We start from the raw sequence: 26,777 nt of genomic DNA on the forward strand, positions 1-26,777 counted from the left end.
GTGCTTTAAACACGGATGAAGATTTACTGAAGCTACATTAAGACTACACTTTTTTTTATTTCATCTTCACTGTTTCTTCTGTGTTTTAGCCAAATAACATAAAGTAATTCTTGGTTGATGTCTGGTTCTAAGATCTGTGCACGCAGCTGTTTGTAATTTAAGTCTAAAGGCCAACTTCTACAGCAAAGTTCTCTATAGTAAAGAAGACCAGTTTAGACAACAATATAGCTGAACAATTTATTGTTTTTATATTGAAATGAACATTTGAAAGAGAGCAATAGTGGTCCTTTTCACAGCAACTTTTGTTTGCATATCTATAACGGTCTTAACAAGCTGTAGGTTTACATGCTGAAGGCACACAAGGCAGAGATGCTGACTCTGGTAGCCTGAACAGAGCAGAATGATCGGCAGAGAAACGTGTGTGTACGTGTGTTAATGTCAGTCTCACAGCTCAGTGTAACGATCTCAAACATGTTCTCTGCGGGAGGATTAAAGTCATTTCATGTAGGAAATTGCTGCTGAGGTCACAAAGGTGCAGAGAAAAAGACAAATCACAAAAGAAGCGAAGCTCAAATGAGCGTGCAGGTGGGAGATGTGTTCAAGTGCAAACAGGTGGACGTTTCCCTTCAAAGCCACTTTAGATTTTGATCTTCCCTGATCTCACTGAATCGAATATGTCCAGCGTCAGCGGGACGTAATTCTTGTCTTTCTCATCCCGAAAGAAGAGTGGGTCCGCTATTTGATTTGGGTCGAAGCCCTCCTCCACCAGCTTCACCTTCAAATGCTTGAACGTGCCTGTAACGTCTATGGAGCTCTGCAACCAACCACAGGAGGGTGAATTATTACAGGGGAGGCCGAGGCAAAGGCTGCAACTGTCAAAACGCTGCCTACCTGAACCCTCAGGAAACGTGGCCTTGCGTAGGACGGCAGGAATTTTTCCACGTGTTCAAAAACACCTGCGGAGTCAAATCTCTGTCCTTCACTCAAAGTGACGGCAGCCATTCCTGCTCTCCCCTCCTGACCTGCAGAACAGAGCAGAAGGTCTGCATCACAAGCTGTGGGAACCGGCTGGATGTGATGCCAGCAGCATCAGTGCATTATGGGAAACCCAGTGTTTTTGGAGTGCAACACATACTGGGCAAAGAACTGTTCAAGGAATGTCCAACAGTTATACTTTAACTTCAGTTAAATCATTTATTTGCAGTTCTGTTTATATATATCAAGAGCAAGAGGCAAGAGCAAGCAAACAGCCTGATCAGATTTCAGTTAATAATAATCAATGCATTGAAAATAAAAATCAACAAAAGATATAAATGACTGTAAATGAAAGCTGAAGCTTAACGGTTAATCATCTTAAAGAGGCAGGGAGAGAGATCAGTCATCTGTCGCATCCTGCTGAGGAATGGAAACTTGATGTAAAGTCACGACTCCGTCCAAAGTCCCCAAGTTGTTTTAGTTCATCCTTACCGCAGCAGAGCGAGTGAAACAGAACATAAACACCAGTTTGTCATCCCTCTCTGACCACTGACCCTGAAAAGAACCTAAACTCCACTTTGTAATCCATCACTGACGACAGCGACCCTGTTTCCAGAGCGGTGGCATGCACCTGTTCTCTTACCGCACGCAGTATCTTCATCATGTTGTCAGATGCTGTTCAGACAGACCTGCCACACAGTTCAGCCTTAGCTTACGATGTTTTAGTTTGGTTGTTTTGTTCCACCCTTAGGCGGGACACCCGACACTCCACCTCTGATCCAACTCAATGCAAACACACACCTTTAAAACCACCTAATCCACAGGATTTATTTACATAAAGGCTAACAACCAAGACACTAAATCAAGGCTGACAAAAGACACAAAGTCAAAACGTGAGCTCCCAGGATGAGAGGCGGCCAGACCAGCAGTCCCCACACCAGAGACGCCAGAGTCTATTCCGATGCTGGCACAGCACACGGGCCTAAATAAACGCTAACTGGTGTATGGCAACGCACAAAAAACCTAATTTGGACAAGGAGCAGAACTTTTTAAACGGTCTTAAATCTGTCTGTCTGTATTTTTATTTTCCCTTTGTTGTCTTTTTTTCTTTTCTTCTCTCTATTTTAACTCTTAGGAAATAAGTCTCCTGTGAATTCACTACAAACACTAAACACAGTGCATCTGGCGTTTGTGCATAATTGTATGTTGCGGCCCCAGTGCTAAAAAAAATCGGAACTCCTCCCCAGTCTGTTCTCACAGGGACTACAGCTGCATTCAGGTGGCCCTTATCTACTTGGAAAGTCGAATATATGGACCAAAGTTGATGACCAGGACACTGATCTCAACTGACTGATGAAACGTAAATACCACCGGGAGACTCGGACAAGTTCCATGATACCTGAGTGTGTCCGAACTTTTGTTTGTCTAATGCGCTTTGATTTGCCTCATGTGCACACTGCAAACATGAGCTAACCATCTACGGGGAAACCGGGCAAATCTGATGTGGTCATAAGGACGCGCAGGTTGTGTCTGGCTGCGCTGCCTTTGTCTAAGAAACTGGACAGGCCTCGCTGGTCTGATCAGCCAGTTCCTCAAAGTGAATCTACACATTCATTTCAGGTCTAAAATGATCAGAGCACGTTAGCATGGTGTCCAGTTTGGGCTTGTTTACTCGCTCTGGACGTCAGAGAGGAAATGAAATGATATTCTGCTAAAAATCATTTTGAGGCTATGAAAAATATGACGAGAGAGGAAAAAATAAACGTCAACATTTCAGTTATTTCTAACCAAGAAGCAAGAAGTTTATGTTGGAGCTGAAACAATTAAATTGATTCATCAGTTAGTTCAAGCCTCACGAATGTGACAATATGCTGCTTTTCTCCATTTTCCCCGATTCAGTGAATATATTTGGATGGTAGACTGTTTTCAAAATGCTTGGACAAAAAAAAAAAAAAAAAAAAGTCAGCATTTGAAGTCGGCATATTGACATTCTTCACTACATGCTGACACACCATAGAACAAATGATTGATAGAACGGATGGATTAGCTGCTGCCTCACTGTTTCTGCTCACACACTTCGCTGCTGCAGCTGTGAGACTGACAGGACAGAAAGAAGGTGTGCGGTGAAAACTACCTGGCACTTCAACTCCATACACGTTGGCTTCTTTAATGCAGCCGACCAGCGTGAGGATCTCAGCCACCTCGGTTGTGGCCACGTTCTCTCCTTTCCATCTGTTTACAATGGGGGAAAAAAAAAGTGCAGTCATCCACGCACTCAGGTTGTGAAGCTTGAAATTAAACAGAAGCTGAACTCACCTGAAAGTGTCTCCAACTCGATCCTGAAAGTAGATGAAATTGTCTTTGTCGACTCTCAGCAGGTCGCCTGTGTTGAAGTACACGTCTCCTTTCTTGTGGACGTCACGCAGCTTCTTCTTCTCAGTTTGCTGCAGGTCTCTCGCGTAGCCAGCGAACGGTGTACGGGCTGATATTTTACACACCAGGAGTCCAGGCTCGCCTGCGGACGGTAAACACAGCACAGGTTTACGGTCATCCTGTGCTCACTCTGGCACCCCTGAGAAGATTTTACAAACTCTAATGTCACTGTCCTAGATAACAGCCATGCAAGCAGCAAAGTCGCCACCAATTAGGACATGACCTCTGTGTCCTCAACAGTACCCAGAGCCCTGGTTTCAACACACCTTTGTCAGCCTCTACGCAGAGCCCCGCAGAATCCCTCACAGGCCGCTCATTATCCACATCATATTTGATCAGGCTGTATGGAAATAACATCTGCAGGATAAAACAAGCAAAGCAAAATTATTGCTTACTGACTGACGGCTTTGATTTTACAATGTGTAACGAAACATAGACTTCTACCCTGTGGAGGAAGGTGTCTCGCCCAACAGCTCCAGCCTTGCCGCTGTAGTTCACCAGAGAAAAATTCCCTTCTGTCGCTCCGTAAAACTCCCTGATTTGAACGTTTCCAAACCTGCTCGTGAAGTCCCTCCAAACATCCGGCCTGATCCCGTTTCCTATCGCAATTTGTACTTTGTGGTTTCGATCACTGAGTTTCTGTTGAGGAAGAAATGTATTTATCTATTTATTTATGTTGCCCTCAATGTGAAACTACCATTAATGTTATTGCTGTGCAGGACATACCTTTGGTGTGTTGCAGAGGTAACGCATAATTTCACCTATGTACTGTATGATAGTGACGTTATACTTTCTGCAGTCATCCCAGAACTGAGATGCAGAAAATTTATTCCTTAAAACCGCCGTCATACCTACACACAGCAACAAGACAGCAAGTAACAGTTTTAAAAGATGGCGATATTCAATCTTCTTTTGATCAACAATTCTATTAAAAGAACAAAATCAGCAATGAATTGATCCTACTGACAAATATTTTCTGTTCTGTTCTATTTTCCTCCTACACAAATGTGAGGCTGTGTGTGTGTGTGTGTGTGTGTGTATATTTAGATAGGTAGATGTTAGATTCTCTGTCCATCCATCCCATTCGTATGAATGCATCATCTCAGGAACGCCTTTCTTCAAATTTGGCACCATGTTCACTTGGACTCAAGGATGAACTGATTAGATTTTGGTGGTCAAAAGTCAAAGGTCACTGTGACTACACAATTTAGTGGCTGTGGTCCGGCACAAGCTCGTTAGTTTTGATTATACTAAATTCCTTCAAAGTATCCATTATATACAGTATATTACACATATTCAAGATAGTGCCGCATGAGTGGCAACTTGTTGCAGCAAGTATATTGTTCTGGTAATTTTTCTTATAGTTCTTTGCTGCAATATATATATTTTTTCTCTTACATAGTCCTTTGCATAAAATGTACATGTATGTATATATATATATATACACACACACACACACACAGTCATATATATACATATATATACTCATACATACATACATATATATATATATATATAGTCAGTTTTTATTTTGTATCTCTCTATTTCTTTTGCCATTTTTTTCCAACTGCCATTAGCTGCTGCCTGTAATACCTGAATTTCCCCGGCTGGGGGATTAATAAAGTCTACCTTATCTTATTATATCTCATTATATGAGTCTGGACAGACGAGGTGGCATTTCTAGCTTGCTTGCATTTGCTGACAGTAAAAAAAAAATAAAAAAAATAATAAGAAGAATAACACCAGCAGCTGTGCATACCCCTCTCAATGGTGGCGGTGATACCAATGAAGCCAGCAGTGTGATAGAGAGGGAGGCTAATATAAATCACATCCTTGGCCTTCACTCCTATTATAGACAGAAGCAAAGAGTGGCCCCACAGTTTGGCATGACTGACCACTGCTGCTTTAGGCAAACCTGTTAAAGAGAAGTCAGAGGTAAATGTTGTGCAGGTATTCTTTCTTTTTTTTTGTTGAATCTTGAATTTTTTAACACCTGAAGTAGCTTACCTGTTGTCCCTGATGTGTATATGTAGACTGCAGGACTCTGCAAGGTTAAATGTGACCTTAAATCCTTGGATATTGGCTCAGAGGAGGCCTGGCTCATTTTGTCTTTGAAGCTCTTCACATCTGCAGTCCTGCATCTGTCGGCCAGGATGAAAACAGTGATCTGCTGCTCCAACAGACTGGGCAGGACCTCCTCCACAGCATCCTGTAACTCTGGGAATAAAACCAAGTAAACATCGTCTGTGCAACTGAAAGACTTAAAAGGACGAAGATTGACATAGTAAAAAAAAGACTAATAATAAAAGTAATCCTGATCTTCAGCTGTAACTGTGGTTTTTATTAACTGAACTGCGGTTTTTACAGAGTACCACTAGGTGGCAGCATTACACATCTTGACCTGCATTGTCAAATTAATGTATTACAACACTCCCACTTAATTTTACAATTAACTTACCAGTATGTCCTTTTACTAACATAAATCACTTAGGAGATGTATTAAACTTAGACTCTTCTTAGACCATAAGACTTCATTTTAAACAAAAAATAGCAAGACATTTAATTTACATTAAATTCCTTTTTCTTTTTCTATCTTGCTTACCAATAGTCTCACTTTAGACTCTATCAAACAATACTAAACATTAGCCTACACTTAACAGAATTACACAGCGCAAAGTCCAATCTCTCTAAGATATTCAAACTTCTGCTTTGCTAATGGCTTGGTCAAGATATCTGCCTTCGTATCCTCTGTTGGACAGTATTGCAGTTGAATCTGTCCATTCTGCACACATTCACGAATGTAATGATAACGAATGTCTATGTGCTTTGTTCTTGAATGATCAACTGGATTCTTAGCTATAGCAATAGCTCCTTGGTTGTCTTCCAGAATCACAGTTGGCGTAGCATCCATTCCGAGATCACTCAGGAGTCGTGTAAGCCAGGTACATTCTTGCGCTGTCTGGCTGAGAGCAACATATTCTGCTTCAGCTGTTGATAGTGCAACAGTGCTCTGTTTCTTGCTGAGCCAGCTTATTGCTCCTCCACCGAGTAGGAAAACATTCCCGGTTGTGGAACGACGATCATCCTGATCTCCTGCCCAGTCAGCGTCTGAGAAACCAACTAAAGTTTCAGACTCTGACCGCTGGTACTTGAGAGCGAGGTCGATGGTACCTTTCAAGTAGCGAAGTATCCTCTTCACAGCTGTCATGTGTGCAGTGTTTGGTTTGGCGTTGAACTTTGACACAGCACTCACTGCTTGTGCTATGTCTGGCCTGGTTGCCATTGCTGCATATAGCAGGCTCCCTACTATTGACTGATAGGTACCTGGGTTCACTGGGTTACTGACACCATCATCCTTTTGTAACTTCACATTTGCATCAGCTGGGGTCGTGACTGGATTTGCTTTATCCATCCCATACTTTTGAAGAACAGCTTCAATGTAATGCTTCTGGTGAAGGTACACACTGTTGTTTGTCTTGTCTTGAATGACTGAGATGCCCAGTATGTAAGACAGCTCACCCATGTCTTTCATCTTGTATCTCTTCTTCAGAGCAGCTTTCAACTCAGTCATGCTCTCCAGTGACTCTGTGATCAAAATCAGATCATCGACATAGACAGCTAATATCTCTAGCTCTTGTCTAGCTCTCACAAACACACAGGGGTCTGATGTGCTCTGGTTGAATCCAATGTCTTTCATGAACTCTGTGAAAGTCTTACTCCAGCAGCGAGGGGACTGTTTAAGGCCATAGATTGACTTCTTGAGCTTGCACACCAAGTGCTCTTGGCCTGGTTTGATGTACCCATCTGGTTGCTCCATGTAGATTTCCTCCTCCAGATGTCCATTCAGAAATGCAGTTACGACATCCATCTGATGAACATGCAGGTTGTTCTGAACAGCAAAGGACAGCAAGGTACGAATTGAGCTGAATCGTACAACAGGTGAGAAGGTTTCATCATAGTCAACGCCATAATTCTGTGAGTAGCCCTTGGCAACAAGTCTACACTTGTATCTCTCCACTTCTCCATCACTATGGTGCTTGACTTTGAACACCCATCTCGAACCTATTGGCTTTCGGTCTTTTGGCAATTCCACCAAGTCCCAAGTCTCATTCTCAAGCAGGGACTCATACTCTAAATCAGCTGCTTCCTTCCACTCTTTTGCATTAGAGCTCATCATTGCTTCCTTCATTGTACTTGGTTCTTTTACACTACAGACATTTGCATAATGTTCAACAGTCACTATGTCTGCAAATTCCTCATAGCCATACCTTTTTGGGGCTTTTCTGATTCTCCCACATTCTCTCGGGGCTTCAGTGACTGGTGTCTCATCAGCTGTTGCTCCTCTCTCATCAGGACCACTGTCAGCATCACTGTCTGAACAAGACACTTCCACTTCCTGTTTCCAGTCAAAGTCAGTTTCGTTGAAGATTACATCACGGCGAATCAGAATCCTCCTTTTCTCCTCATCAAACAGACGGTAACCCTTGGCATTGTTGGCATATCCCACGAAGCGAAGTTTCACCGCTTTCTTGTCCAGCTTTCGCCTCTCTACCTCTGGAACATGTGCATATGCCACACAGCCAAACACTCTCAAGTGACTGATGTTCGGTTTTCTGCCACTCCATCTCTGGTAGGGGGTCTCTTGCTTCAGAACTGATGTGGGCAGCCTGTTGTGCAAGTAGGCTGCTGTTGCTACAGCCTCTGCCCAAAACATTTTTGGCAGCTTTGCATGAGACAGCATACTCCTTGCTGCTTCAACTAATGTCCGATTTTTTCTTTCAGCTACACCATTTTGCTGTGGTGTATGGGGTACAGACATTTCGTGGTGGATGCCTTGAGCTTTCAGGTATTCTTGAAATTCTTTCGATGTGTATTCCCCACCGTTGTCTGTTCTCAGTCTTGTCACTTTTTGTCCACACTCATTAGAGAAAGTTCTCTCAAACTCTTTGAACTTGCTTAGTACTTCACTTTTCTGCCTCATGAAGTATACCTTGCAGCATCTTGAGTAGTCATCAATGAATGTCACGAAATACTTTGCTCCACCTATGGATTCAGTCTGCATGGGACCACAGACGTCACTGTGAACCAGTTGCATCTTGCGCTTTGATCGGATTTCTCCCACTGACTTGAATGGCTTTCTAGACAGCTTGCCCTCCACACACGCTTCACAGAAGGGGCTCTCTTTTTCAGCAGGAAAGTCCATTCCACTCACCAGAGGTTTCACCTCCTTCAGCATGGTGGTGTGGCCTAGTCGTTGATGCCATAGACTGGCTGCAACTGATGCACTTCCTGCTGTATGAGAGGGTGAGACACTCCCCATCACATCCAGCTGATATAATCCATCGGATCTTTGTGTTCCCATTCCTCGAAGATCTCCATCTTTTCCACGTATGTAGCATCGGTTCCTCTTGAACTGCACTGTGTTTCCTTTTTTTCGTGGCAGCTCCCACTGAGAAAAGATTTCCGGACAGCTTGGGAACATACAGCACATCATACATTGTGACATCTTTGACATCACTCATTTTGAAAGTCATTTTCATTTTTACATTTCCGAGTCCTTGGGCATCGACTACTCTGCCATCGCCCAGTTTCACTGCTTGTGACTTAGCAAATTCCTGGTAGTCCTGCAGTATTTCTTTTGAACATGTCATGTGTTTTGATGCACCTGAGTCAATCAGCCATTCAACTTGCTTGGCTTTCTCATTCTGATTTGTTTCTCTGGCAACAAATGCACTGTCAGTTGCACTCTCAGAATTCTCATTATCCTCACATGTCATGCGCTTAGCCTTGTGGGTTTGATTTTTCTTTTTCAATTCTGGACAATTTCTTTTTAGATGTCCCTCTTTCCCACATTTAAAACACTTCCATTTTGACCTGTCTATTTCAGACTGTGGATCCCCACGCACTTGTGCTGCCATTGCAGAAGCGCCACCTGCAGTTGTAACACTGGTACTGTCATTTGCCTGCAATCGTTTTTGTTCTTCATTAATCAGTGACTGCTGCACGAATTGAAGAGTCAAACTTTCCATCTTTGTCTCTAGGGCAGTGACAATCGTTGCATAGCTGGAGGGAAGACTACCCAGCAATGTCACAATCTGATCCTCTTCCTCAATTACAGCACCGATTGCACCAAGCTGATCAGTTAACTCTTTCATGCGTTTCAAATGCTCGGTTATCGTTTCACCTTCCTTCATTTCACATCTGAAGTACTTCTTCTTTAGAAACAATTTGTTTGCTAGGGTATCTCTCTCAAAATGTCCCTTCAGCGTATCCCACGCCTCTTTAGGTGACTGGCAACTTGTAATCAGGTACAGTTGAGATGTACTTACATTAAGCACCAACATCGAAAATGCTTTTTCTTTCTTCCTAACGAATTCGGCTCGTGCTGCCGCGTTAGCATCTCCTGCTAATACCTCCGTCTCCATTACCATGCCCCACAAACTTCGAGCTTTCAGTAGATGCTCCATTTGGAATTTCCACGTAGCCCAGTTGTCTGCTCCACTTAGCTTCTCGATAAACAGTCTGTCCTCCATTGTGAATCCCACAATACCGAGTACTCCTCACGAAGTCCGTGTGAAACCGCTGTTTTAAGCTAAATTACAAGAACTGACTGGACCTAACTGGGCCCATAACCTGTTGAAGTTTCAAGTGGTTTTTATTAACTGAACTGCGGTTTTTACAGAGTACCACTAGGTGGCAGCATTACACATCTTGACCTGCATTGTCAAATTACTGTATTACAACAGTTTTTGCCCCTCTGCAGCTAAGGCAGTGTATTCCTGCATAATGATATATGAAATTGAGGTTTTCAGATCTGTTAAGTGTTTAAAAAAATGTTCTTGCATTCACAAATTCACTAAAATTACAGCAAGATTAGTGACAAAATGTGCAGGAAGCTTCTGATACTTAAAGTCATTAATATTATAAAACAATTTCAGCAACTTTATATACTGTTTGGTAGTGTCATCAATATCTATGCATCATATCTTTTGTTTTAGCTTGCACATGACTAGTTGCTAGACCCATAGAATGCAAATGACAAGACTGACCAGTTCCTGGAAGACTTCCTCAGCCAACCATTGCTCAGTGTTGATCGAACCAAATCTACTTTTTGCTATAAATGTTATCTGTCAGTTGGCCTTTAGTGACCCTCCTCTCACAATTTTAACAGCTCTGGTACTAAGAGTCATAAAAAGAGTCTTACAAAGAATAAAGCTCTCACAATCTGCAGTTCAGTTCTTCTACAGACGTGTGTGCAAACCTCTTACCTTCAGCTGCGACCAGAGTTGTGGCTCCGCTGCAGCTGAAACAGTGCAGCAGGGACCTGGATCTGATGTTGTAGTTCAGAGGAGCAGCTGAGCATCCGATCTTGGCCAAACCCAACCACAGCCACACAAACATGGGCTCGTTTCCGAGGAGCAGCGCTACCGTGTCGCCCTCCTTAAGTCCGCTCAGCAGGAACACTCTTGCAGCTTTGTTGCTGAGCTCATCGGCGTCCTGGTAGGTAAAAGTCTCATCTTCATAGAGAAGGATCGGCTTGTGCGGCTGCGCCTTCACAGTGTCTAAGAACCGGTCCAGGATGGAGTAATTCGTCTGATAGTATCCGAGCACAAGGCGCCTTGTTTGGAGTCTGTAGAGCACGTAGCGGACATCCTGTAAAAAGTGAGGATGTCGGAATAAAAGGGCGAGAAGAAGCACAGCTGCAAACACGATCCAGACAAGCATGTTGATCTGAAAGTCACCAGCATGCAGGAGACTGACAGGTGAACCTTTTATACCTGTGCTGTAAAATAGGGCGGGGCTTAAAGATTAGAGGAGGCGGAGGAGCGCAGACAGCACACCAGGAGTTATAAAATGTTTACCAACCCAGTAAAGAATTAGTGATTTACAGAATATAAACCGCTGTGTTCAGGCGCTCCTTCGTTTGTTCTCTTTGACCAACAGTCCAAAACTCAACTGTATTTAGTTTACTGGTGTAAAAAGATGCCAACCACAAAAAAAACAAAAAACAAAAAAAACCCCAGCAAAAATACATATTTAAGATGCTGGAAACCAGACTTCAGGACATCTCCAGCATTAAAAAAAATGACAAATGATTAATCAACTATCAACTATCGTTTTACTTCTGATGGCTGTTTTCAACTGATGTCCCCCAGTTTTCCTCATTTTCCTCCTGAGCGGGATTTATGTTTATGCCATTAGACATTTCTAAAAGTTATCTCTGACATAGAACTACTTTTAGATTTTGCTCCACCACGTTTAGGACAACAGGATATAATGAAGAGGCTCAGCTCTCAAACAGCAAATGAATTATTCCTTTGTAGTTTTCAATACAATTTATTAAAATGAACTAAGGCAACATATAAAAAACATGTATAATATATGCACAGCACATCTCGGAAATGCAATATAAAATATAAAACACAGACACGCTGGACTCTATCTCCTACTGATCCCAGAGAGAGAAAGCAGAACACGGAGTGAAACTTTGTATGAACCTGCAGCTTATCTGGTGCTCAGTATCTTTCAGTCGGGGTATCACAAGTTAAAAATTACAGTGTTGGCAGAGCTACAACTTTTGACCTGAAAACTTTTCTTCAAAGTGCATTTCTCACTTCTAAGTGAGCACGTAGACGTAGCGCAAACACCTGAACACTCCTGGACATTAGCTTTCGTGAGTCGACATTGAGAGGCAAAAGACGTTTGTTCAGGGTTAAATATCACTATAAACTCATTAACACCATCCCTACAAAAAATACATTTAATTATGGTAGGGTTGTATTTATCAAGGCTGTTATTGTGAAATCTAGACTGTACTGCGAGTATTCTGAGGGAAACTTATTTCATCTTGGATCATACTGCCGTGTGCCTCACTGAGATTTACAAACAAGACCTGCAGCTGGATTTTTAAAACTAGACTGAAACGTGAAAAAAGTAGGTAAAAAAAGAGTATGAGGGGGCCAAAAGAAACAAACAAATATTTGCAGAACTCGAAATGTTCTGCTATTTGTTCTGTTCTGTCTGCTACACCCGGGGCGAGAGATTATCTAGAACAGGACACAGAGGAACAAAATGCAACTGGTGTTTGTTTGCAGTAGTTCGATATTTTTGGGAACGACACTCACTGTTCTGTTGAGAGTTCAATGAAAGAACAATGCCAATCTCGCATCTGTATAGTTGATATGAAGCTACAGCCAGCAGCTAGTTAGCTTAGCCTACCAAAAAGACTGGATACAGCTAGCCTGGCTCTGTTCCACCCACCAGCACCTCTAAAGCTAATTTACATGTTATATTCATTTGCTTAAATCTCCTTTAATCTTCTGGCCAAGAAATAGTAGAGAAAAGTTGCTGTGACAATGACAGCAGTATTCCTGGAAACAGTCCAGCACATAACCCCCATAAACCCACAATTTACCATTTTTACTCTTCGGTCTCTGTGAGGATTAAACAAACAAGATATAATTTGTGCATTAGTGAATTCTACAAGCGCTGGTAGGTGATTTTTTATTCCCTTTGGACAGAACCAGGCTAGCTGTTTCACCCTGTTTCCAGTCTTTATGCTAAGCTAAGATAACCAGCTGCTGGCTGTAGCTTCATAATTAAAGCGTACGGACATGAGAGTGGTGTCAAGCTTCTCATGTAGCTCAAACTATTCCTTTAACAATGTTAATGCAACACACAAATACACTGCAAGTGACTATAAAGGCAAAGGTTCTACATCATGTAAACATTATACGCTGTATTAAAGGCACTGTTTGGTAAGCTAACGGAAACTGTCCAGCCAGTGTAAAGCTGGTATTCACACCTGCCTTCACTTTGTCATTTCTGTTGGTAGAATGGACTATCAAAACCACTGTCCTGCTGGCGCTGTCTCAACTCAGAGAACAGAGGCCTGGAACAAACTCCATGCTGCTTCTCGGCCTCAGAGCCAGGGGTGGGCTCTCTGTGTGTGCTCATCTTTGCATGGTGCAAGGTCTGGGTGTGAGGACTCTTCTTGTCGATTTCATTATAAACAGTTATGTCAGATACATTCGGGCTGAGGCCACCAAACTCTCCTAAGTCACTGGCTGAAGCAGCAGAGATAGAAAACGGCTTCACCGGTTCTACTTTCCTTCCTGAGGAGGAGAATCTGGAAAACTGGAAGCCCGTGTCCGAGTCACTACTGGTCATGCTCCAGTCGGTCCGTTTCTCATCCCTGACAGGAGCCTCCAGGACGAGGAAGGGTTTGTTTTGTCGCTCTGAGTTGGGGTGGGTGTCTGCTTTGCTGGGGTCAACTCCCTTCAGGTACAGCTCCCTGCTTTTACTCCTCCCAGACGCACTGACAAAGTCCCCATGGGGTGAAGAAGCCATTTGTTGAGAAGGTTTGTAAGAGTGGAGGTGTGTGTGAGCAGCAGTTTGGGGGTTCAGCCCTGCAGCTACAGACGCCTCCACCTTTCCAGAGGCACAAATGTCCTGGTGACTCAAAGGTTTAGTCCTTGTTGCACAGGTTTGTTTCTGCTCTGAATCAGCAGAAGTCTTCTCCCTGTGGGATCTCTCCTCTGGCCTGATGTCAGGAAGCTCAGTTAGTGTTGACGGGCTGTCACTGAGACCTGTGTGCCTACTTGGAGGGCAGCCAGCTGTGGACAAAGCCACCAAACAATCTGTCAATACAAACCACCAATTCACACCACACTTTGAAACCAATAAAAAATCTGCAGTAAAGCAGTTCTGCACAATAGGACTCACTTTGTAAACTGTAGTTCTTTCCTGATTTACTTTTAAGAGGCGTCTCCAGCACTTTAGCCATGGCTGCCAGCTTGCTTGCGGCATTCATTATTTTCGTTTCAGCCCTGCAGAACAGGAAGATCAATACAATTAGCCAAAGGAGCCATGATGAAACAACAAACAAGTTTAGGACAATTATGGCCCCTTGCCCTGCAATCTTTCCTCCATCCTCCAGTAACTCCTGCAGACAGGTCAGATAATAGCGCCGCATCTTTCTGGCAGTGTCCTGCCTCTCCCTCTGCACCTCCATGCGGATCATCTCTGCTGCTCGCTCCCGACTCTCCTGGAGGTAACGCAGCATGTCTCCTGCCATAAAAACACAATTGAGATCTGTGTTTTTCACTTGGTGATGTTTCATGCACATGCATATAAACCTGCAAACCTCCATCTCATTCATTAGTGAGGAAGTAATATATGTATATTCTACGGTACAGGACATCACATACAGTGCAGAAACAGTAACTACTTTTGTCTGCATGGACTCCTTCTTCAGTCCCTCCTGAGTCAGTAACACTGAATACTGAATATTTGAAATTCACACAGGTATATCAAAACTCAGCATCATGACCAACCTCTGATCTTTTCTACAGTCATCAGGTATTGCTGCTTCATCTCCTCAAGTCCTTGCTGAAGACTTTGTTGGTGATCAGAAGTCCTGTAAACAAGAACAATTCATTTGTCTGCATAGTTTTTATTGTTGTAACAATGGACAAGAGTAACAATACAGCCAGGGAAACAATATTTCATATTAATTGACCCTTCTTCTTTGGCTCTCTTCACTTCTTCTAGCTGCTGCAGATGCTCATCCTTTGCCTTTTGTAAGCCGCTTTCATGCTCTTCTACAATACACAGTGTTGTAGAGCATCAATAGATATGGTAACAGTAGTAAATCAATATAAATGACACTTAAAGAAACATTTTAAGTGCATTACATACCTTTCAGGTGCTGCATGGCAGTTTTGTGCTCTCGAACGCTGTGCTGAAGTTGACGACAGGCTTTCTCCAAGTGTCTCTGGAGCTCCTGGTTCTTCTTCTGCAGTTTACTTACAGTCTCAGTGCACTCCTTCCTGCAACGAGCCTGATCCTTCCTCTGGCACAAAGAGCCTGGAAAAAGTGGACAATAGTCAACTTGTTGAGGCCACTCCTCCATAGTCTAATCAAAATAATGAATGTTTGCTATATGGATTTAAATGAAAAGTTTTCACAGTGCCGTGCTTATTGAAGAGATGATGGGAGCACATTACTTACTTTGCATTTTGTCCATTTCTCTCTCATGCTGTTGCTGTGTTTCTTTTAACACATGGCACAGTCTCTCCTCACTTATCTGAGGGGATGTACATGAAACCATAAAGGGAAAAGCAACAAATACATTCACTCATGAAAGTAAAAAGTTGGGAGCTTGGAAATTTTAGTGCGCAGTTACTTTGTTTTTTCATGTGTTGTAACAACACAAACATCTGCCTTCTGCAGATTCAGATAAAATAACATTGAGCAGCCAGGCCCACTAAAGGATTAACAGATAAAACAAAGAAAGACAAGACTCACTCTCTTCCATTCCTTCTTGGCTTGAGATACTGCTTTGCTGACTATGTCTCTGCAGGACGTTTGGATGATACTTGTTATTGTGCTCTCAGATGTGGCCCCACTGGTCCTCCTGATGTCTTCTGTGCCCTGCAGATCTGGTTTGGGGTCCTTGAGAAGTTGTGCCTGGACCTCTGCCAGACCAGTCTGAAGCTCTGCTTGTAATTCATCTCTCATCTGATGTCTCTGGGCCTGCTCTTTCTCTGCATACTGACATCTCCACTCCTCCTCTCGAGCCCTCACAGTCTGTTGTAGCTTGGCCTCCATCTGCAGGACCAGCTCCTTCTTCTGGAGGTCCACATCCTCCCTGGCCTGCTGCAAAGCCTGCTCCAGCATTTTGCCCTGCTCTTGCAACTTGGTTTTGTACACCTGCTCACTGCGGACCTGGATGACAGAGATCTCCTGCTGCTTGTCTCTGTTCCAGGCTGCTCTAGCTCCAGCCAGCTCCGCCTTCAGCAGGGCAGCTTGCTCTCTCCTCACTTGCTCAAGCCGAGTCTGGAGAGCTGCCACCTCCTCTTGGAGCTCCTCCACCTGCTGGGTCCCAGAGCTCTGTTCCTCCAACTGGTTCTTTTGATTTTTGTGCCACTGCTCCTCTGCCTCCTTCAGGGCCTGGGATACCTGATATATTTGGGTTAAAATACACAATTTCAGAAAACAAAAGCCAGTTGACAGCAGCAACACTTTTTAACTCAAAAAGAAAAAATCCTGCCATACCTGCTGTTTAGTGCGTTTTTCTTGTAGTTGTTCCCATTTCTCCCTTTCTGTTTGGAGACAGGCTTGGTATTCTGGTAATGAAGTCAAATCCTCAATCCAGCGACTGTAGGCCCTCGTTACTGCACCTTCGACCTAAAACACCAACACATTTGTGTCCACTACTAAATGAACAAAAGATAGCTGAACATTTTTGGGAAATAGTGCATTTTAGAGAAGACTTGTGTAACGTTGTGTAAATTGTGAGGAGAAAAACGTGAAAAATGTGAGAGTTACGCAGGCAAGTAAAGCGTCACTGGATTGATTCCAATTGGTGCCACTAATAAAAAAAATACAGTAAAGCACTTTGGCTAGCTAGCACAAGTATAACAACCCACTGACCTGTTTGGCCATGTCCTCAAGGTGTTTCTCGTGTAGCTCTTTCTGGGTTTGTTTCCTGGCTTCTTCCACAGCTTTGCGTTTGACTTTGTCTGCGTCCAGTTGCAGTTGCTGTTTCTGGGCACTGAGCCTGGAGTCCAGCTCCTCAACAGTAATTGTCCCACTGCTGGTGTCAATCTCATCTGACTGGCAGGTTGCCTCAACAGTCTCTCTGTGTTTCTCTCTCCTAGCCTCCTCCAGCCTCTGGACCCAGGTCTTTTCCATCTGCACAGAAGCAGTACAAACTTTCAGGTCTGACAAAAAAAAAAAGAAAATCATCATTAGGGAGATTAGAGAACGGGCTCGTGATTGCAGGAAGCCATACCTTTTGTAGGTCCATCCTCCAAGCAGCCTTGGCCGAGGCTACCTCAGAGTTCACCTGCAGCTGGATCTCAGTCTCCTTTTCTTGGGACCAGAGAGCTTTGAGCTGGTTTATTGAGGCCTGATGCTGAGTCTCGAGCTCAGCCTTTAGCTTTTCCACAACTGTAACACTCTCCTCTTCCATGTTTTGCTGGGAATTTCAACCAGTAATCATAAATCACTCAATCCACAGAAGATCCATGTTGAGTACAGTTTGTGAAATATAGTGTGTAGCAATACCTTCGACAAACTGTCAGAAATAGTAAAAGCTACTGATTCCCTTCAATAGTGTTTTTTGATCTTTTAGATTATATTCATGGTTAACGAGTGTAAGAACCATGTATAACTGGATCTTGAATACCTCATTTTGTCTGATCAAAGTCTCCTCCTTCTCCCTGTTGCGTATGCATTCTTCAAGCATGTCCTTCTCCTTACAGACAGATATGTAACACTCTTGCACAGCCAACATCTTATCACTGGCCTCAGACAGCTGGGTCCTGTGAACAGGTAATAAGTACTGTAAATGAGCTGTGAAGGTCCAAATTAAGTGTTCAGTGACAGGTGGAGAGGACTTACTGCAACTGTTGGACCTGCTGCTGGTGCTGTGCTGTCAGCTGTTTAACCTGAGCGTCATGTTCCAGCATGAGCTCTGTTTTGATCTGGTTCACAACATCGTCCCTATACTGCTGATGTATCCGCTCAGATCTCCATGAGGAGACAGAAACATATGAATTAATACACAGTACTAATTTAAGGTGCAGAAAACATTAAATATAATCTTATTTCCCTTCTCTACGGTTTACCTCTGAGATGCCTCCTGCTTCTCTTGGTCCAGTTCCTGGATCATCTCCCTCATCTTGGTGCAAAGCTCCAAGTTGGCAGACCTCACTTTCTCCTCACTCTGTTTCAGCTCCTTATTTTTCATTTCTAAAACCTGAAGTTGAATAGAATGTCAATCTTTCATCAGTGCTTCCTCCCAGTCTAAAAACAAAGTACATGACTTGACTTATAACTTGATAATAAACCACAACCAACCTCAACTTGTTCCTGCAAGTGTCGTTTGTCCTCTTGTAGTCTCATGAACTCTTTCTGAGACTCTCCTGTTATGTCTAGATGTTTCATCTGGCTGGTCACTCTGACCTGTGAAAAAAGATGCAATTGTTTTCATAGTCACGCATTAGAGCTGTTTAATCTTTAACCTTTTATTTATGCATCGTCTATCTTGTGCCATAGCATTTATGAGAACTTTGATGTAATTTCTTTTTCAACTTAACTGAATACTGTTGGCAAGAAACATGCAAGAATATAGTAATTCATTCCTTTTGGTTCACACGTTTTGAAAGGTTGGCTATCTTACCTGAACAATTTGCATGTTTTTTCTGTTCCAGTTTTTACAAATCAAATTGACTCATCTAACCATTTCTGAATAAAAGCTACCAGACCTACTTAAGCTACCTTTTATTTATACACGTATTTCTGCAGGGTCTTATGCTTGTGTCATACCATTTATGAGAGCTTTGATGTCATTTGTTTCTTTTTAACAACACAACTAAATACAGTTGGCAAGAAACAAGCAAGAATATAATAATTCAGTCCTTTTTAGTTTTTCAGTTTTGAAAGGTTTGTTATCTGACCTGAACCATTTGCATGTTTTTCCTTTTTAGGTTTTTACAAATCAAATTGGTTAATCTACCTAAATCTGAATAAAAACTATCAGACAGTTTATACCGGTATGGTGTTGAATGCTTGCTCAGCATTAAAGCTTGTGTCTGGTCAAGTCCTCACCGAAGAGGTGAGCTTGGCTTCATCTAACTGGGTCTGCAGCTCATGCACTTGACCCTGACAGAGCTGAAGCTCCTCCTGCAGCTGACTGATCCTCTGCCGCTTCCCCTTCAGACTACCCAGGCAGCGCTGCATCTCTACTCGCAGCAGCCGCAAGGCTTCATCTTTGGGTAGCTTGGTGTCCAACAGGTGAGTCAGAGCAGCGCTGACCAAACAAAGACAAAAAGGACAGACAGTGCAGAGATTCAGAATCATCATCATGTTACCAGCGACTCTGCTCTGGAATCGTGGTATACCTTTGAAGCAGGCCATTTTTCCTGTTGGTTTTCTTTAGTCCTAAATCCATACAGGACTCAGACAACTGGTTCTCCCAGTCACTGCTCAGGTCTAACGCAATAACACCATGTTTCACCGCAGATTCATACAGAGTGATCTGCTCCTTCAAATCAGCCAAATCCTCCTTCAGGATAAATATGAAAGTTGAAAAGTTGAAATCATGAAATCAGCACATCTTTTTGTTAATAATGTTTTGAGAATGATTGAATTCTGGGGCAGGAATATCCGAGAGCAAACCTGTAAGACTTTGCTCATGTTTTCACTCAAGGCCTTGGCTGACTGAGCCTGTTGTAGTTTGATTTGCATCTGAGTCATCTCCTGCACTGCACCTGAAAAAAAAAAGAAGAAAATATTTGGAAATGTGCCAATAAAACACATGCACATAAAAGTTGCTCATTAATGTTGTGCGATTTCCTCTCAACTACGTTTTTAGCAAGTACATAAAAGACAAGAATGTGGCTGCAGTGCACATTCAACCCTTCACTCACTTGTCTGCAGCAGCTTTGCACATTGTTGTTGACTCTCCTCGAGACGCTGAGTGAGGGCATTGACAACTCTGGCTCTCTCTAGTTGCTCTTCCTCTCTCTGGCGCTCCAGCTGCTTCACCTGCTCTCGTGACCTCTGACCAACATCAATCTGGCAGCAACAAAATAACAACTCAGCAGTTTATTACTGTATTTCTACAGGTGACAATACAATTCAAAGGTATGTGTTGTAAAAAACTTGTTAAAATATTGATCAATTGATTGATTTGTAATTGATTTCCCATAGCTGCACCCTGTGACAGTAAAAGTACAGACCTGTTCGTTCAGAGCCTGAGAGACAGAGTCCAGTTTCTGCTGTAGGGTCAGCAGTGCAGCGTCATGCTGCTCCTTTATGACGGCGAGGTCTCTGTCATGCTGCTCCCGCGCTCTGGACAAGGTATCAGAGCGACAAAGCTCCAACATCTGCTGCTTCATGCTGTCCACTGCAGCCTCTGCCACCCTCTGCGTCTTCACGCTCTGTAAACAAAGTAAAACTACTGTATAAACAAAAAAGAACATCCATCTAATAACAAAGGTTTCAGTGAAGATCTGCTGGTCTGTTTGAGAGCACAATACATAACATTTACTTTGTTTCATAACAGATTTTTTTAATTCTGTAAAGCTGACACTACTTTTGAATCCTGTATAATATGACAGAGTTTCTTCCTTAACAACCTGATGCATTGCAGGCTGTCTTCGAATTTGCTTTAAACAATTAATATTAGGAGGAGGAAAGCAGTTGTGTCGCAGCACAGAACTTACCTCCTGGTCTCTCTCTGTGAGGACCTTTACTTGCTGCTCCATTGCCCTAAATTTGTTTTGCATTTGAACCTCTCTCTCCTTGGCCTCCTCAACCAATCGACTCGATTCCTTTAGACTCACTGCTAGGCCATCCTTCTCATCTATTGATGACAAAAAAAGACATTTATGTTCCCAAGAGAAGCACATCCAGCAAGAGAACAAGGACACGCAAGACCAGTGCAGGACACACTGTTTCTGTTTCTGTTGAAAGTGCAGCTCTCCTAAAAGCCACAAGGGGGAACACACATGCACATACACGCACTTCTAACAAATAATATAATCTCAGTGAATGCTGTAGATTCATAGATAACCAGCCCTTTGGCTTTTAATGGTGCATCTGCAAAACAAAACATATTTGGAAAGTTTAAGTGCTGAACACACTGATCGTAAGAGGGGAAAAACTATTCTTTAAAAGATCCTTAAGAGGAATCCTTAAGGTATCACAATCAGTATAATTACATTACTTTACATGGGCTATATACTGCAATACACCCTCCTTTGAAAGCAAAAACTGTGTGAAACGTACCTCTGGCAATAGCAAACTGATGCTCGATGTATCTCATATTACGCCTTGAATCTTCCAGTTTTCGCTCCAAGTCTTCTATTTGTCTCTGCTGAGCCTTGTTTAAAATCTGCAGCTGGGCAAGCTGCTCCCTATCAGCAGTTTCTGAAACAGCACAAAATGTATATTCAACACACCAATCCCTTGCCCCTTATTTAATGTGAAGATAATTCAATTTTAAGCAAGGTCAATTGAGTGGGGGAACGTGATATAACAACACTTAGGCTTCTTCTAGTTTGGAAAATAGGTGCAGTCAACCAAATGGCTACCCATCTTTACATCTTGATAGATAATAAAATCCAAAAAAGGTCAAGCATTAAGGCTGTTAAAGCTACTTTACAATGGAAATTAAAATTACACTTTTCTTGCAGTCTGGCTAAATACATCTCTTCAAGACACAGAAGTAGTAATAGCTAAAAGATGAACAAATTGTTGTTATTTCTATTCAAAGATTTGATTTTTATTTTCTAAAGTTACTTTTGAAAGAAAATACTGAGCCCAGTGTTTCCAAACAGATTACTGTGCAGGAGCTCAGGTACGTTTGTTTTGTCTGGAAGCTGATGAATCTCAGTGGTGAAAGGAAACTTCACTGATTTGCAATAGCACTGCATTAGCACACCCTGGGAAAAAGTTCACAATGTCTGTCGTTTATATGTCTGGTAAATGGACCAGCAACAAACAAACCTAATGTTTGTACTACTGTCCACAAAACAGATAAAACAGAGCAGCGGAGAGGTAAATGTATTGTTAAGTGGCACTCTCTGACTGCTGCTGTTATAGACAACAAAACAATACTTCAGATTCAGATTATCCCCTTGGATACATTTGTTCACTCAGTTCTGGTAATTCCTGATAAAATCATTTTTCAACTTTGACAGTAATTTGTGATTTCCATGTAACTGCAGTTCTATGCTGAGACTGTAAGACTCACGTTGTGTCGAGTCAAGGAATTCTCTTTGCAGATGCTCAAGATGACCTTCATGCTGAGCGGCCTGTGAATTCAACATCTTTGGCTGATGGGCAGGACGGTGAGGATTGTAGCTGGCCTTGTATTGATCCACAACTCTGTCCTCAGGTCCAGACTTTAAATTCTAAAGATCAAAATTAAAGAAACATAGTTTGTTTGAAATAAAAATATTAGTGCATTCAGCAGCTCAAGAATAAACCAAGACAGAGCTGCACAATTAAGCTCTCTCTATCTCAAACACATAATACAATTGTACAATATGTTGTTGACTGCCAGATAGGATGTTCATTTCAAATCATGAAGGAAAACGGCCAGACAAATGTATATATTTAATACATAAGGAAGCACATTTGACATAAAATGAAATATATACTAATTTGAAGAATTAAATAAAAAATAATTAACAATAGACAGTAAGCCTGTTTAATAAACTCTAAGATCCTTTAAGAAACAAGAGCAACCATCACTGCAATAAACCATCCATAAGTGTGCCAATATTTTGGTAGTCTGCAATGACAAAATAGACCAAAAATAAAACTCTACTCACTTGAAAATGGTTTCTGGCACTGTCGTGGTCCCCGTAGTTTTGGTTGTCTCTGCGTCCTCCTTCTCCATGGTACACTACAGCGTTATTAGTGCCTTGAGGGTATGGTTTAGACTCATACTCATCTGTGGAGAAATCACTGGTTTCTGTAAGTTTTTCTGTGCCCATGCTGTTATATGTATATTCTTCCTGGGTGAACTGATGACCCTGTGACTGCTGGTTCCAGGTGTGAGGCAGAGGTTGACCTTGAGGGTGACTCTGATGATGTCCGTTGATCTGAGTAGCTCCATCCTCATAAGTGAAGTCATTATGAGAGTGTTCATCATAGTCAACTTCATAGTTCTGCAGAGAGACATTGACAGTAAATAGTGAATGATTTTTTCCGTTTAGATGACAAAAATCTATCGGTGAACATAAACAAACCTAAAAATAAACACCATACCTACCTGTTCATGAGAGGTTGGCCTTGGATGAACTGACCATTGCTGAGTCCATGTGGACTGTGGGCTGAGTAGAGAGGGCAAAAAGGCATTATTACTGTATAGTATTATGCAATCAGGTATTTCTGACTATACTGAAGCACACTCAGAGGTCTCCAAATCTGAGATTGCTAATGTGTCAACAGCAAGATGTGTGTTACCTATTGCCAGTGTTTTTATTGCTGCAGGCAGAATACTCCAGTTCTGGGGAGGAGCAGTCTCTGCTGTCCTCCAGCATGTCATCAGGCAGGTCTGTGAGCAGTTTCTGCAGCTGCGGAAAAAATAGCACATGGAAATGAGTCACCAAGGTTGCCCCGCAACCAAGTTGTAAAGTAACACGGATTGAAAAAAAAGGCAAAAAAAAACAGCAAAGAGAAGCAATCACTAACAGACTGAGAGACGACTTGCCAGGAGGTTCAATGGTTTTCAGAGTTTTGATAATGGCTTCAACCAAAATTCTACAGTCTTGAGAGGAATAAAGCTCAATGTAGCTGACATAGACTTTTTACACAGGTTTTAGAGTTAATGATCATTTTGTTTGTTGTATGTCTTTTTTAAGCATGTGTTAATGTACTAGACAGCATATTGATTAATCATGCAATTTATTTATCAAGCAAGTACTCTAAACATTCTCTGGTGTAAGCTTTTTAAATGCGAAGATTTACCACTTTTATGTTTTTAATGTTTTTAGATTAATCAGTATTGATGGTCCTCATTAGTTGCAGCCCGATTTGAAATGAAGCTCCATTTGTATAAAATATGGTCATTATTCTTTTGGTCAAGATAATCAAACACAAACAACTTCTCTTGTCAAAACATCTCAGTTCTTAATGACACAAAAACACCAGTGCTCCTCTGTGTCAGTAACAGATTGACCAGACTTGCTTTACAACCAGCCATGTGTGATAAAACAAGCAGAGCCAGCTGGACTTACTTCCCACAAGGACCGTTGAATATTCCTCAAATCCTCCACTGTGTCCACAACCAAAGGACCCATACTATCCCACTTACAGATTTAAGAAAAGATTGAAGAGGTACTTCTGCTTCAGCTGTGAAGCCACATGATAACCCTCTAGCCTAATCTTTTTGCAGAGAAGACCTTCTGTGTGAAACATCCAAAGCGTGCCTGGCATGTTGTCGGCTCCCTGCGGTATTGCTGTGTTTTGCTCCCAAAGAACTCCATTGTTTAGGCAAAACATATAGCAAGGGTAACTGGAGCAGAAACATTCCAATTACCGGTGGCAAACATTTTCCTCTTGACCAACTTGTGTATAATATCTAGGCTATTCCAAAGGAAAAAAAATCCATTCTCAGGATAAATATTCTTGCAAATTCACAGTCCACTGTAAAAAAAACTCAGTGATAATTTCTTCATGCTCACTCTATTAAGCACAAGTTGTGGGGTCAAAAACAGAAACAAGGTAACCTGGAGGGAAAGTCATGAAACCACAGGGCAGAGCTAGTTTCAGTGTGACACACCTGGAAGGAGACCTGTTCCTGGAGCCAATAATAGCTCAGGTTAATGGGAACAGATTGTAGGCGTGAGTAATAACACAGCATGCCTCTCTAGCTTTGAAACAGGCGGTTCTAGTGAAATTTAAACAGTGCTAACCTTTAATTCCTCAAGCAACAACAATACTACCTCAAAAAAAAAAAAAAAATAAAATAAACAAGGAACTGAAAAGTGTGATACAAAAAGTGTAAGACAAGTGTTGCTTGGAGCATACCACCGATTATTGTTTCATAATGCTAGCATGCCCTGGATGTCTTCTGTCATCCGATGTGTTGGACAACGAATGTTTGAAAATATGTACAATCAAGAAACCAAAGCAGCTCAAGCAGAGTATTGTTAACGAAAATCACACAAGCAAGTGACACAAGTCAATAATACAATAATACACAAACGTTACTATAACAAAAACTTCAGCCCAACAACCTTGCGATGCTGCAGCTGTTATGCGCTATAGCTAACTACAGTGAAGTGTACCTCTTGCTCTCTTGCATAGTCCTCCTGGTCGTATTCGTCTTCATCATGAACGGTTTGAAGAGCAGCACTGTCAAAATCAATAGACATGATGCAGAGCCTGCTGATGTAGGGTACTCTGCGGAGAGGAGAAATCACAAACAACCACGAAAAATATTTGTTACCTGAGATGTTGGCGTTAACTATAGAATGGCTTACAACGTTAACGTTGCTGAGTTAACGCAGTACAGGTTGGCTAACGTTAACAGTTCAGTCGTACTTATATGAACCAAAAAATACAGACATACCATTAGCTTACCTGTTTGCATAAATGTGACAGACGTTTTCTTTGGTGAACAGCGTATTCCTTTATGTTAAGTGACGTTATTAGTTGGTAGCCACACCGCTGTTTACATTACAAAGGAATGATGCTAGCTAACTAATGTTAGAGGTAAACTGGTCATGTTAGCTTGAATTAATAGCAACGACGCCAACATTAAAATGCAAACAAATTACATGGCGATGCTTTGAAATACTTCCGACATATGCGTTTGATCAAGGATGTAGATTTGTTAGCCAATAACGAGTTTAATGCCAGTTTGCGAGTAATTCGGCCAAGTGGCAAACTTTGTGCGGCACAAAGCTAACTCCAGCTAGCCGGCTGGACGTCCTCTTTAAGACCCGCAGACTCGCCCACTTTGAAAACTCGCGCGCATTAGCAGCGCCAAAGCACTGCGGGGCAGAAAACATACACACTGATTATACGTGAATCTTATATCACCATAACTAATACCAATCCACTAACGGACACATGAACTAGTTTAAAATCCATTCTCTGTGGCAAAACATGCTAGGTAGAAGCTTTTTCATAACCATTATTGTCCTTGCTGCCAACCCGGAACTGAGAAGCTAATAATTCCTCCATGGTAACAGATTTTCTAGAATTATGGGATATGTAGTCGCTGTGTTTCCTTGGAAACGAGGCTGAGGCGGTCAAGCCTCAAAGAACTACATCTTTATACACTGATATAAAGTAGGACGTTGCATTTAAAGCAGATCGCGCATGCTCTTAATTGATTATTCCCGTGGACGGAATCGGTTATGACTAAAAAATCTGTTGTTAAAAATGCTGTAAACATCATGGGTCTAAGATTTGCTGCAATGATCTTGCTCATAGGCCTTGTTGAAGATATAATTTGTATTTTTCACAATGCAGTTTGCAGATATACACATGTGACTGAAATCACAAAGTTTGACTATTGCAGGTTAAAAGAAAGAGCATTTTGTGTGTTCCCTTGCCAATAGCTGATAAAAAAGGCTATGCATGGTCTATCATGTTTGTTACCAGTCTGTTTTTTTTTTTTACCCAAACCTTAAAAGACCGTACAGAATGTGTTCTCTACGTAGCTTTGGTTTCATTCTCAAAGTAAGTGATTTTTATGCTGTTGTACACTGCTCTTGTCTTGGAAACCACCATCTGATTTAATTTTTGTAAGTAATATGAAATCCTGACGTTTCTGGAAGAGAAAACTTTAAAAAATATATATATATTATGTTCCCATCTTGTGGTAAAATAAG

At 42.0% G+C, this 26,777-nt stretch overlaps 2 protein-coding genes across 2 annotated transcripts; both read right to left on the reverse strand.

The window, feature by feature from the left end:
* Window positions 1–637: 637 nt before the first annotated feature.
* On the reverse strand, window positions 638–11,133 carry LOC121607955 (very long-chain acyl-CoA synthetase-like). Its single transcript, XM_041939027.1, has 10 exons — window positions 10,677–11,133; window positions 5,416–5,625; window positions 5,168–5,323; window positions 4,135–4,259; window positions 3,853–4,047; window positions 3,675–3,765; window positions 3,292–3,490; window positions 3,110–3,207; window positions 892–1,022; window positions 638–814 (listed from the first exon to the last, which is right to left on the reverse strand). The coding sequence occupies exons 1-10, from the start codon at window positions 11,131–11,133 to the stop codon at window positions 638–640; spliced, it is 1,839 nt and encodes a 612-aa protein (XP_041794961.1).
* Window positions 11,134–11,735: 602 nt separating this feature from the next.
* On the reverse strand, window positions 11,736–26,021 carry cep152 (centrosomal protein 152). Its single transcript, XM_041938838.1, has 28 exons — window positions 25,519–26,021; window positions 25,224–25,338; window positions 23,398–23,507; window positions 23,204–23,264; window positions 22,761–23,099; window positions 22,178–22,337; window positions 21,211–21,351; window positions 20,646–20,785; window positions 20,160–20,360; window positions 19,848–19,995; window positions 19,597–19,688; window positions 19,320–19,483; window positions 19,027–19,228; window positions 18,277–18,381; window positions 18,045–18,175; window positions 17,818–17,946; window positions 17,603–17,738; window positions 17,207–17,392; window positions 16,846–17,106; window positions 16,468–16,599; window positions 15,718–16,371; window positions 15,421–15,496; window positions 15,109–15,276; window positions 14,930–15,011; window positions 14,745–14,827; window positions 14,322–14,478; window positions 14,134–14,237; window positions 11,736–14,024 (listed from the first exon to the last, which is right to left on the reverse strand). Exons 2-28 carry the CDS (start codon window positions 25,308–25,310, stop codon window positions 13,228–13,230), a joined length of 5,046 nt encoding a protein of 1,681 aa, XP_041794772.1. The 5' UTR covers window positions 25,311–25,338; window positions 25,519–26,021; the 3' UTR covers window positions 11,736–13,227.
* Window positions 26,022–26,777: the final 756 nt, after the last annotated feature.

This window comes from Chelmon rostratus, chromosome 6 (assembly GCF_017976325.1).
Source record: "Chelmon rostratus isolate fCheRos1 chromosome 6, fCheRos1.pri, whole genome shotgun sequence".
Taxonomy (NCBI): domain Eukaryota; kingdom Metazoa; phylum Chordata; class Actinopteri; order Chaetodontiformes; family Chaetodontidae; genus Chelmon; species Chelmon rostratus.

Bases quoted from the DNA above. Each gene is read 5' to 3' on its own strand.
- LOC121607955 (XM_041939027.1), bottom strand. From the start codon at position 11,133: ATGCTTGTCTGGATCGTGTTTGCAGCTGTGCTTCTTCTCGCCCTTTTA. The intron at 4,048-4,134 runs GTATGTCCTGCA...CTTCCTCAACAG, and splicing joins ACCTCTGCAACACACCAAAG to AAACTCAGTGATCGAAACCA. The intron at 3,766-3,852 runs GTAGAAGTCTAT...TTTATCCTGCAG, and splicing joins GAGACACCTTCCTCCACAGG to ATGTTATTTCCATACAGCCT.
- cep152 (XM_041938838.1), bottom strand. From the start codon at position 25,310: ATGTCTATTGATTTTGACAGTGCTGCTCTTCAAACCGTTCATGATGAA. The intron at 23,265-23,397 runs GTAACACACATC...CTCTCTACTCAG, and splicing joins AATAAAAACACTGGCAATAG to CCCACAGTCCACATGGACTC. The intron at 21,352-22,177 runs GTGAGTCTTACA...GTGCTGTTTCAG, and splicing joins ATTCCTTGACTCGACACAAC to AAACTGCTGATAGGGAGCAG.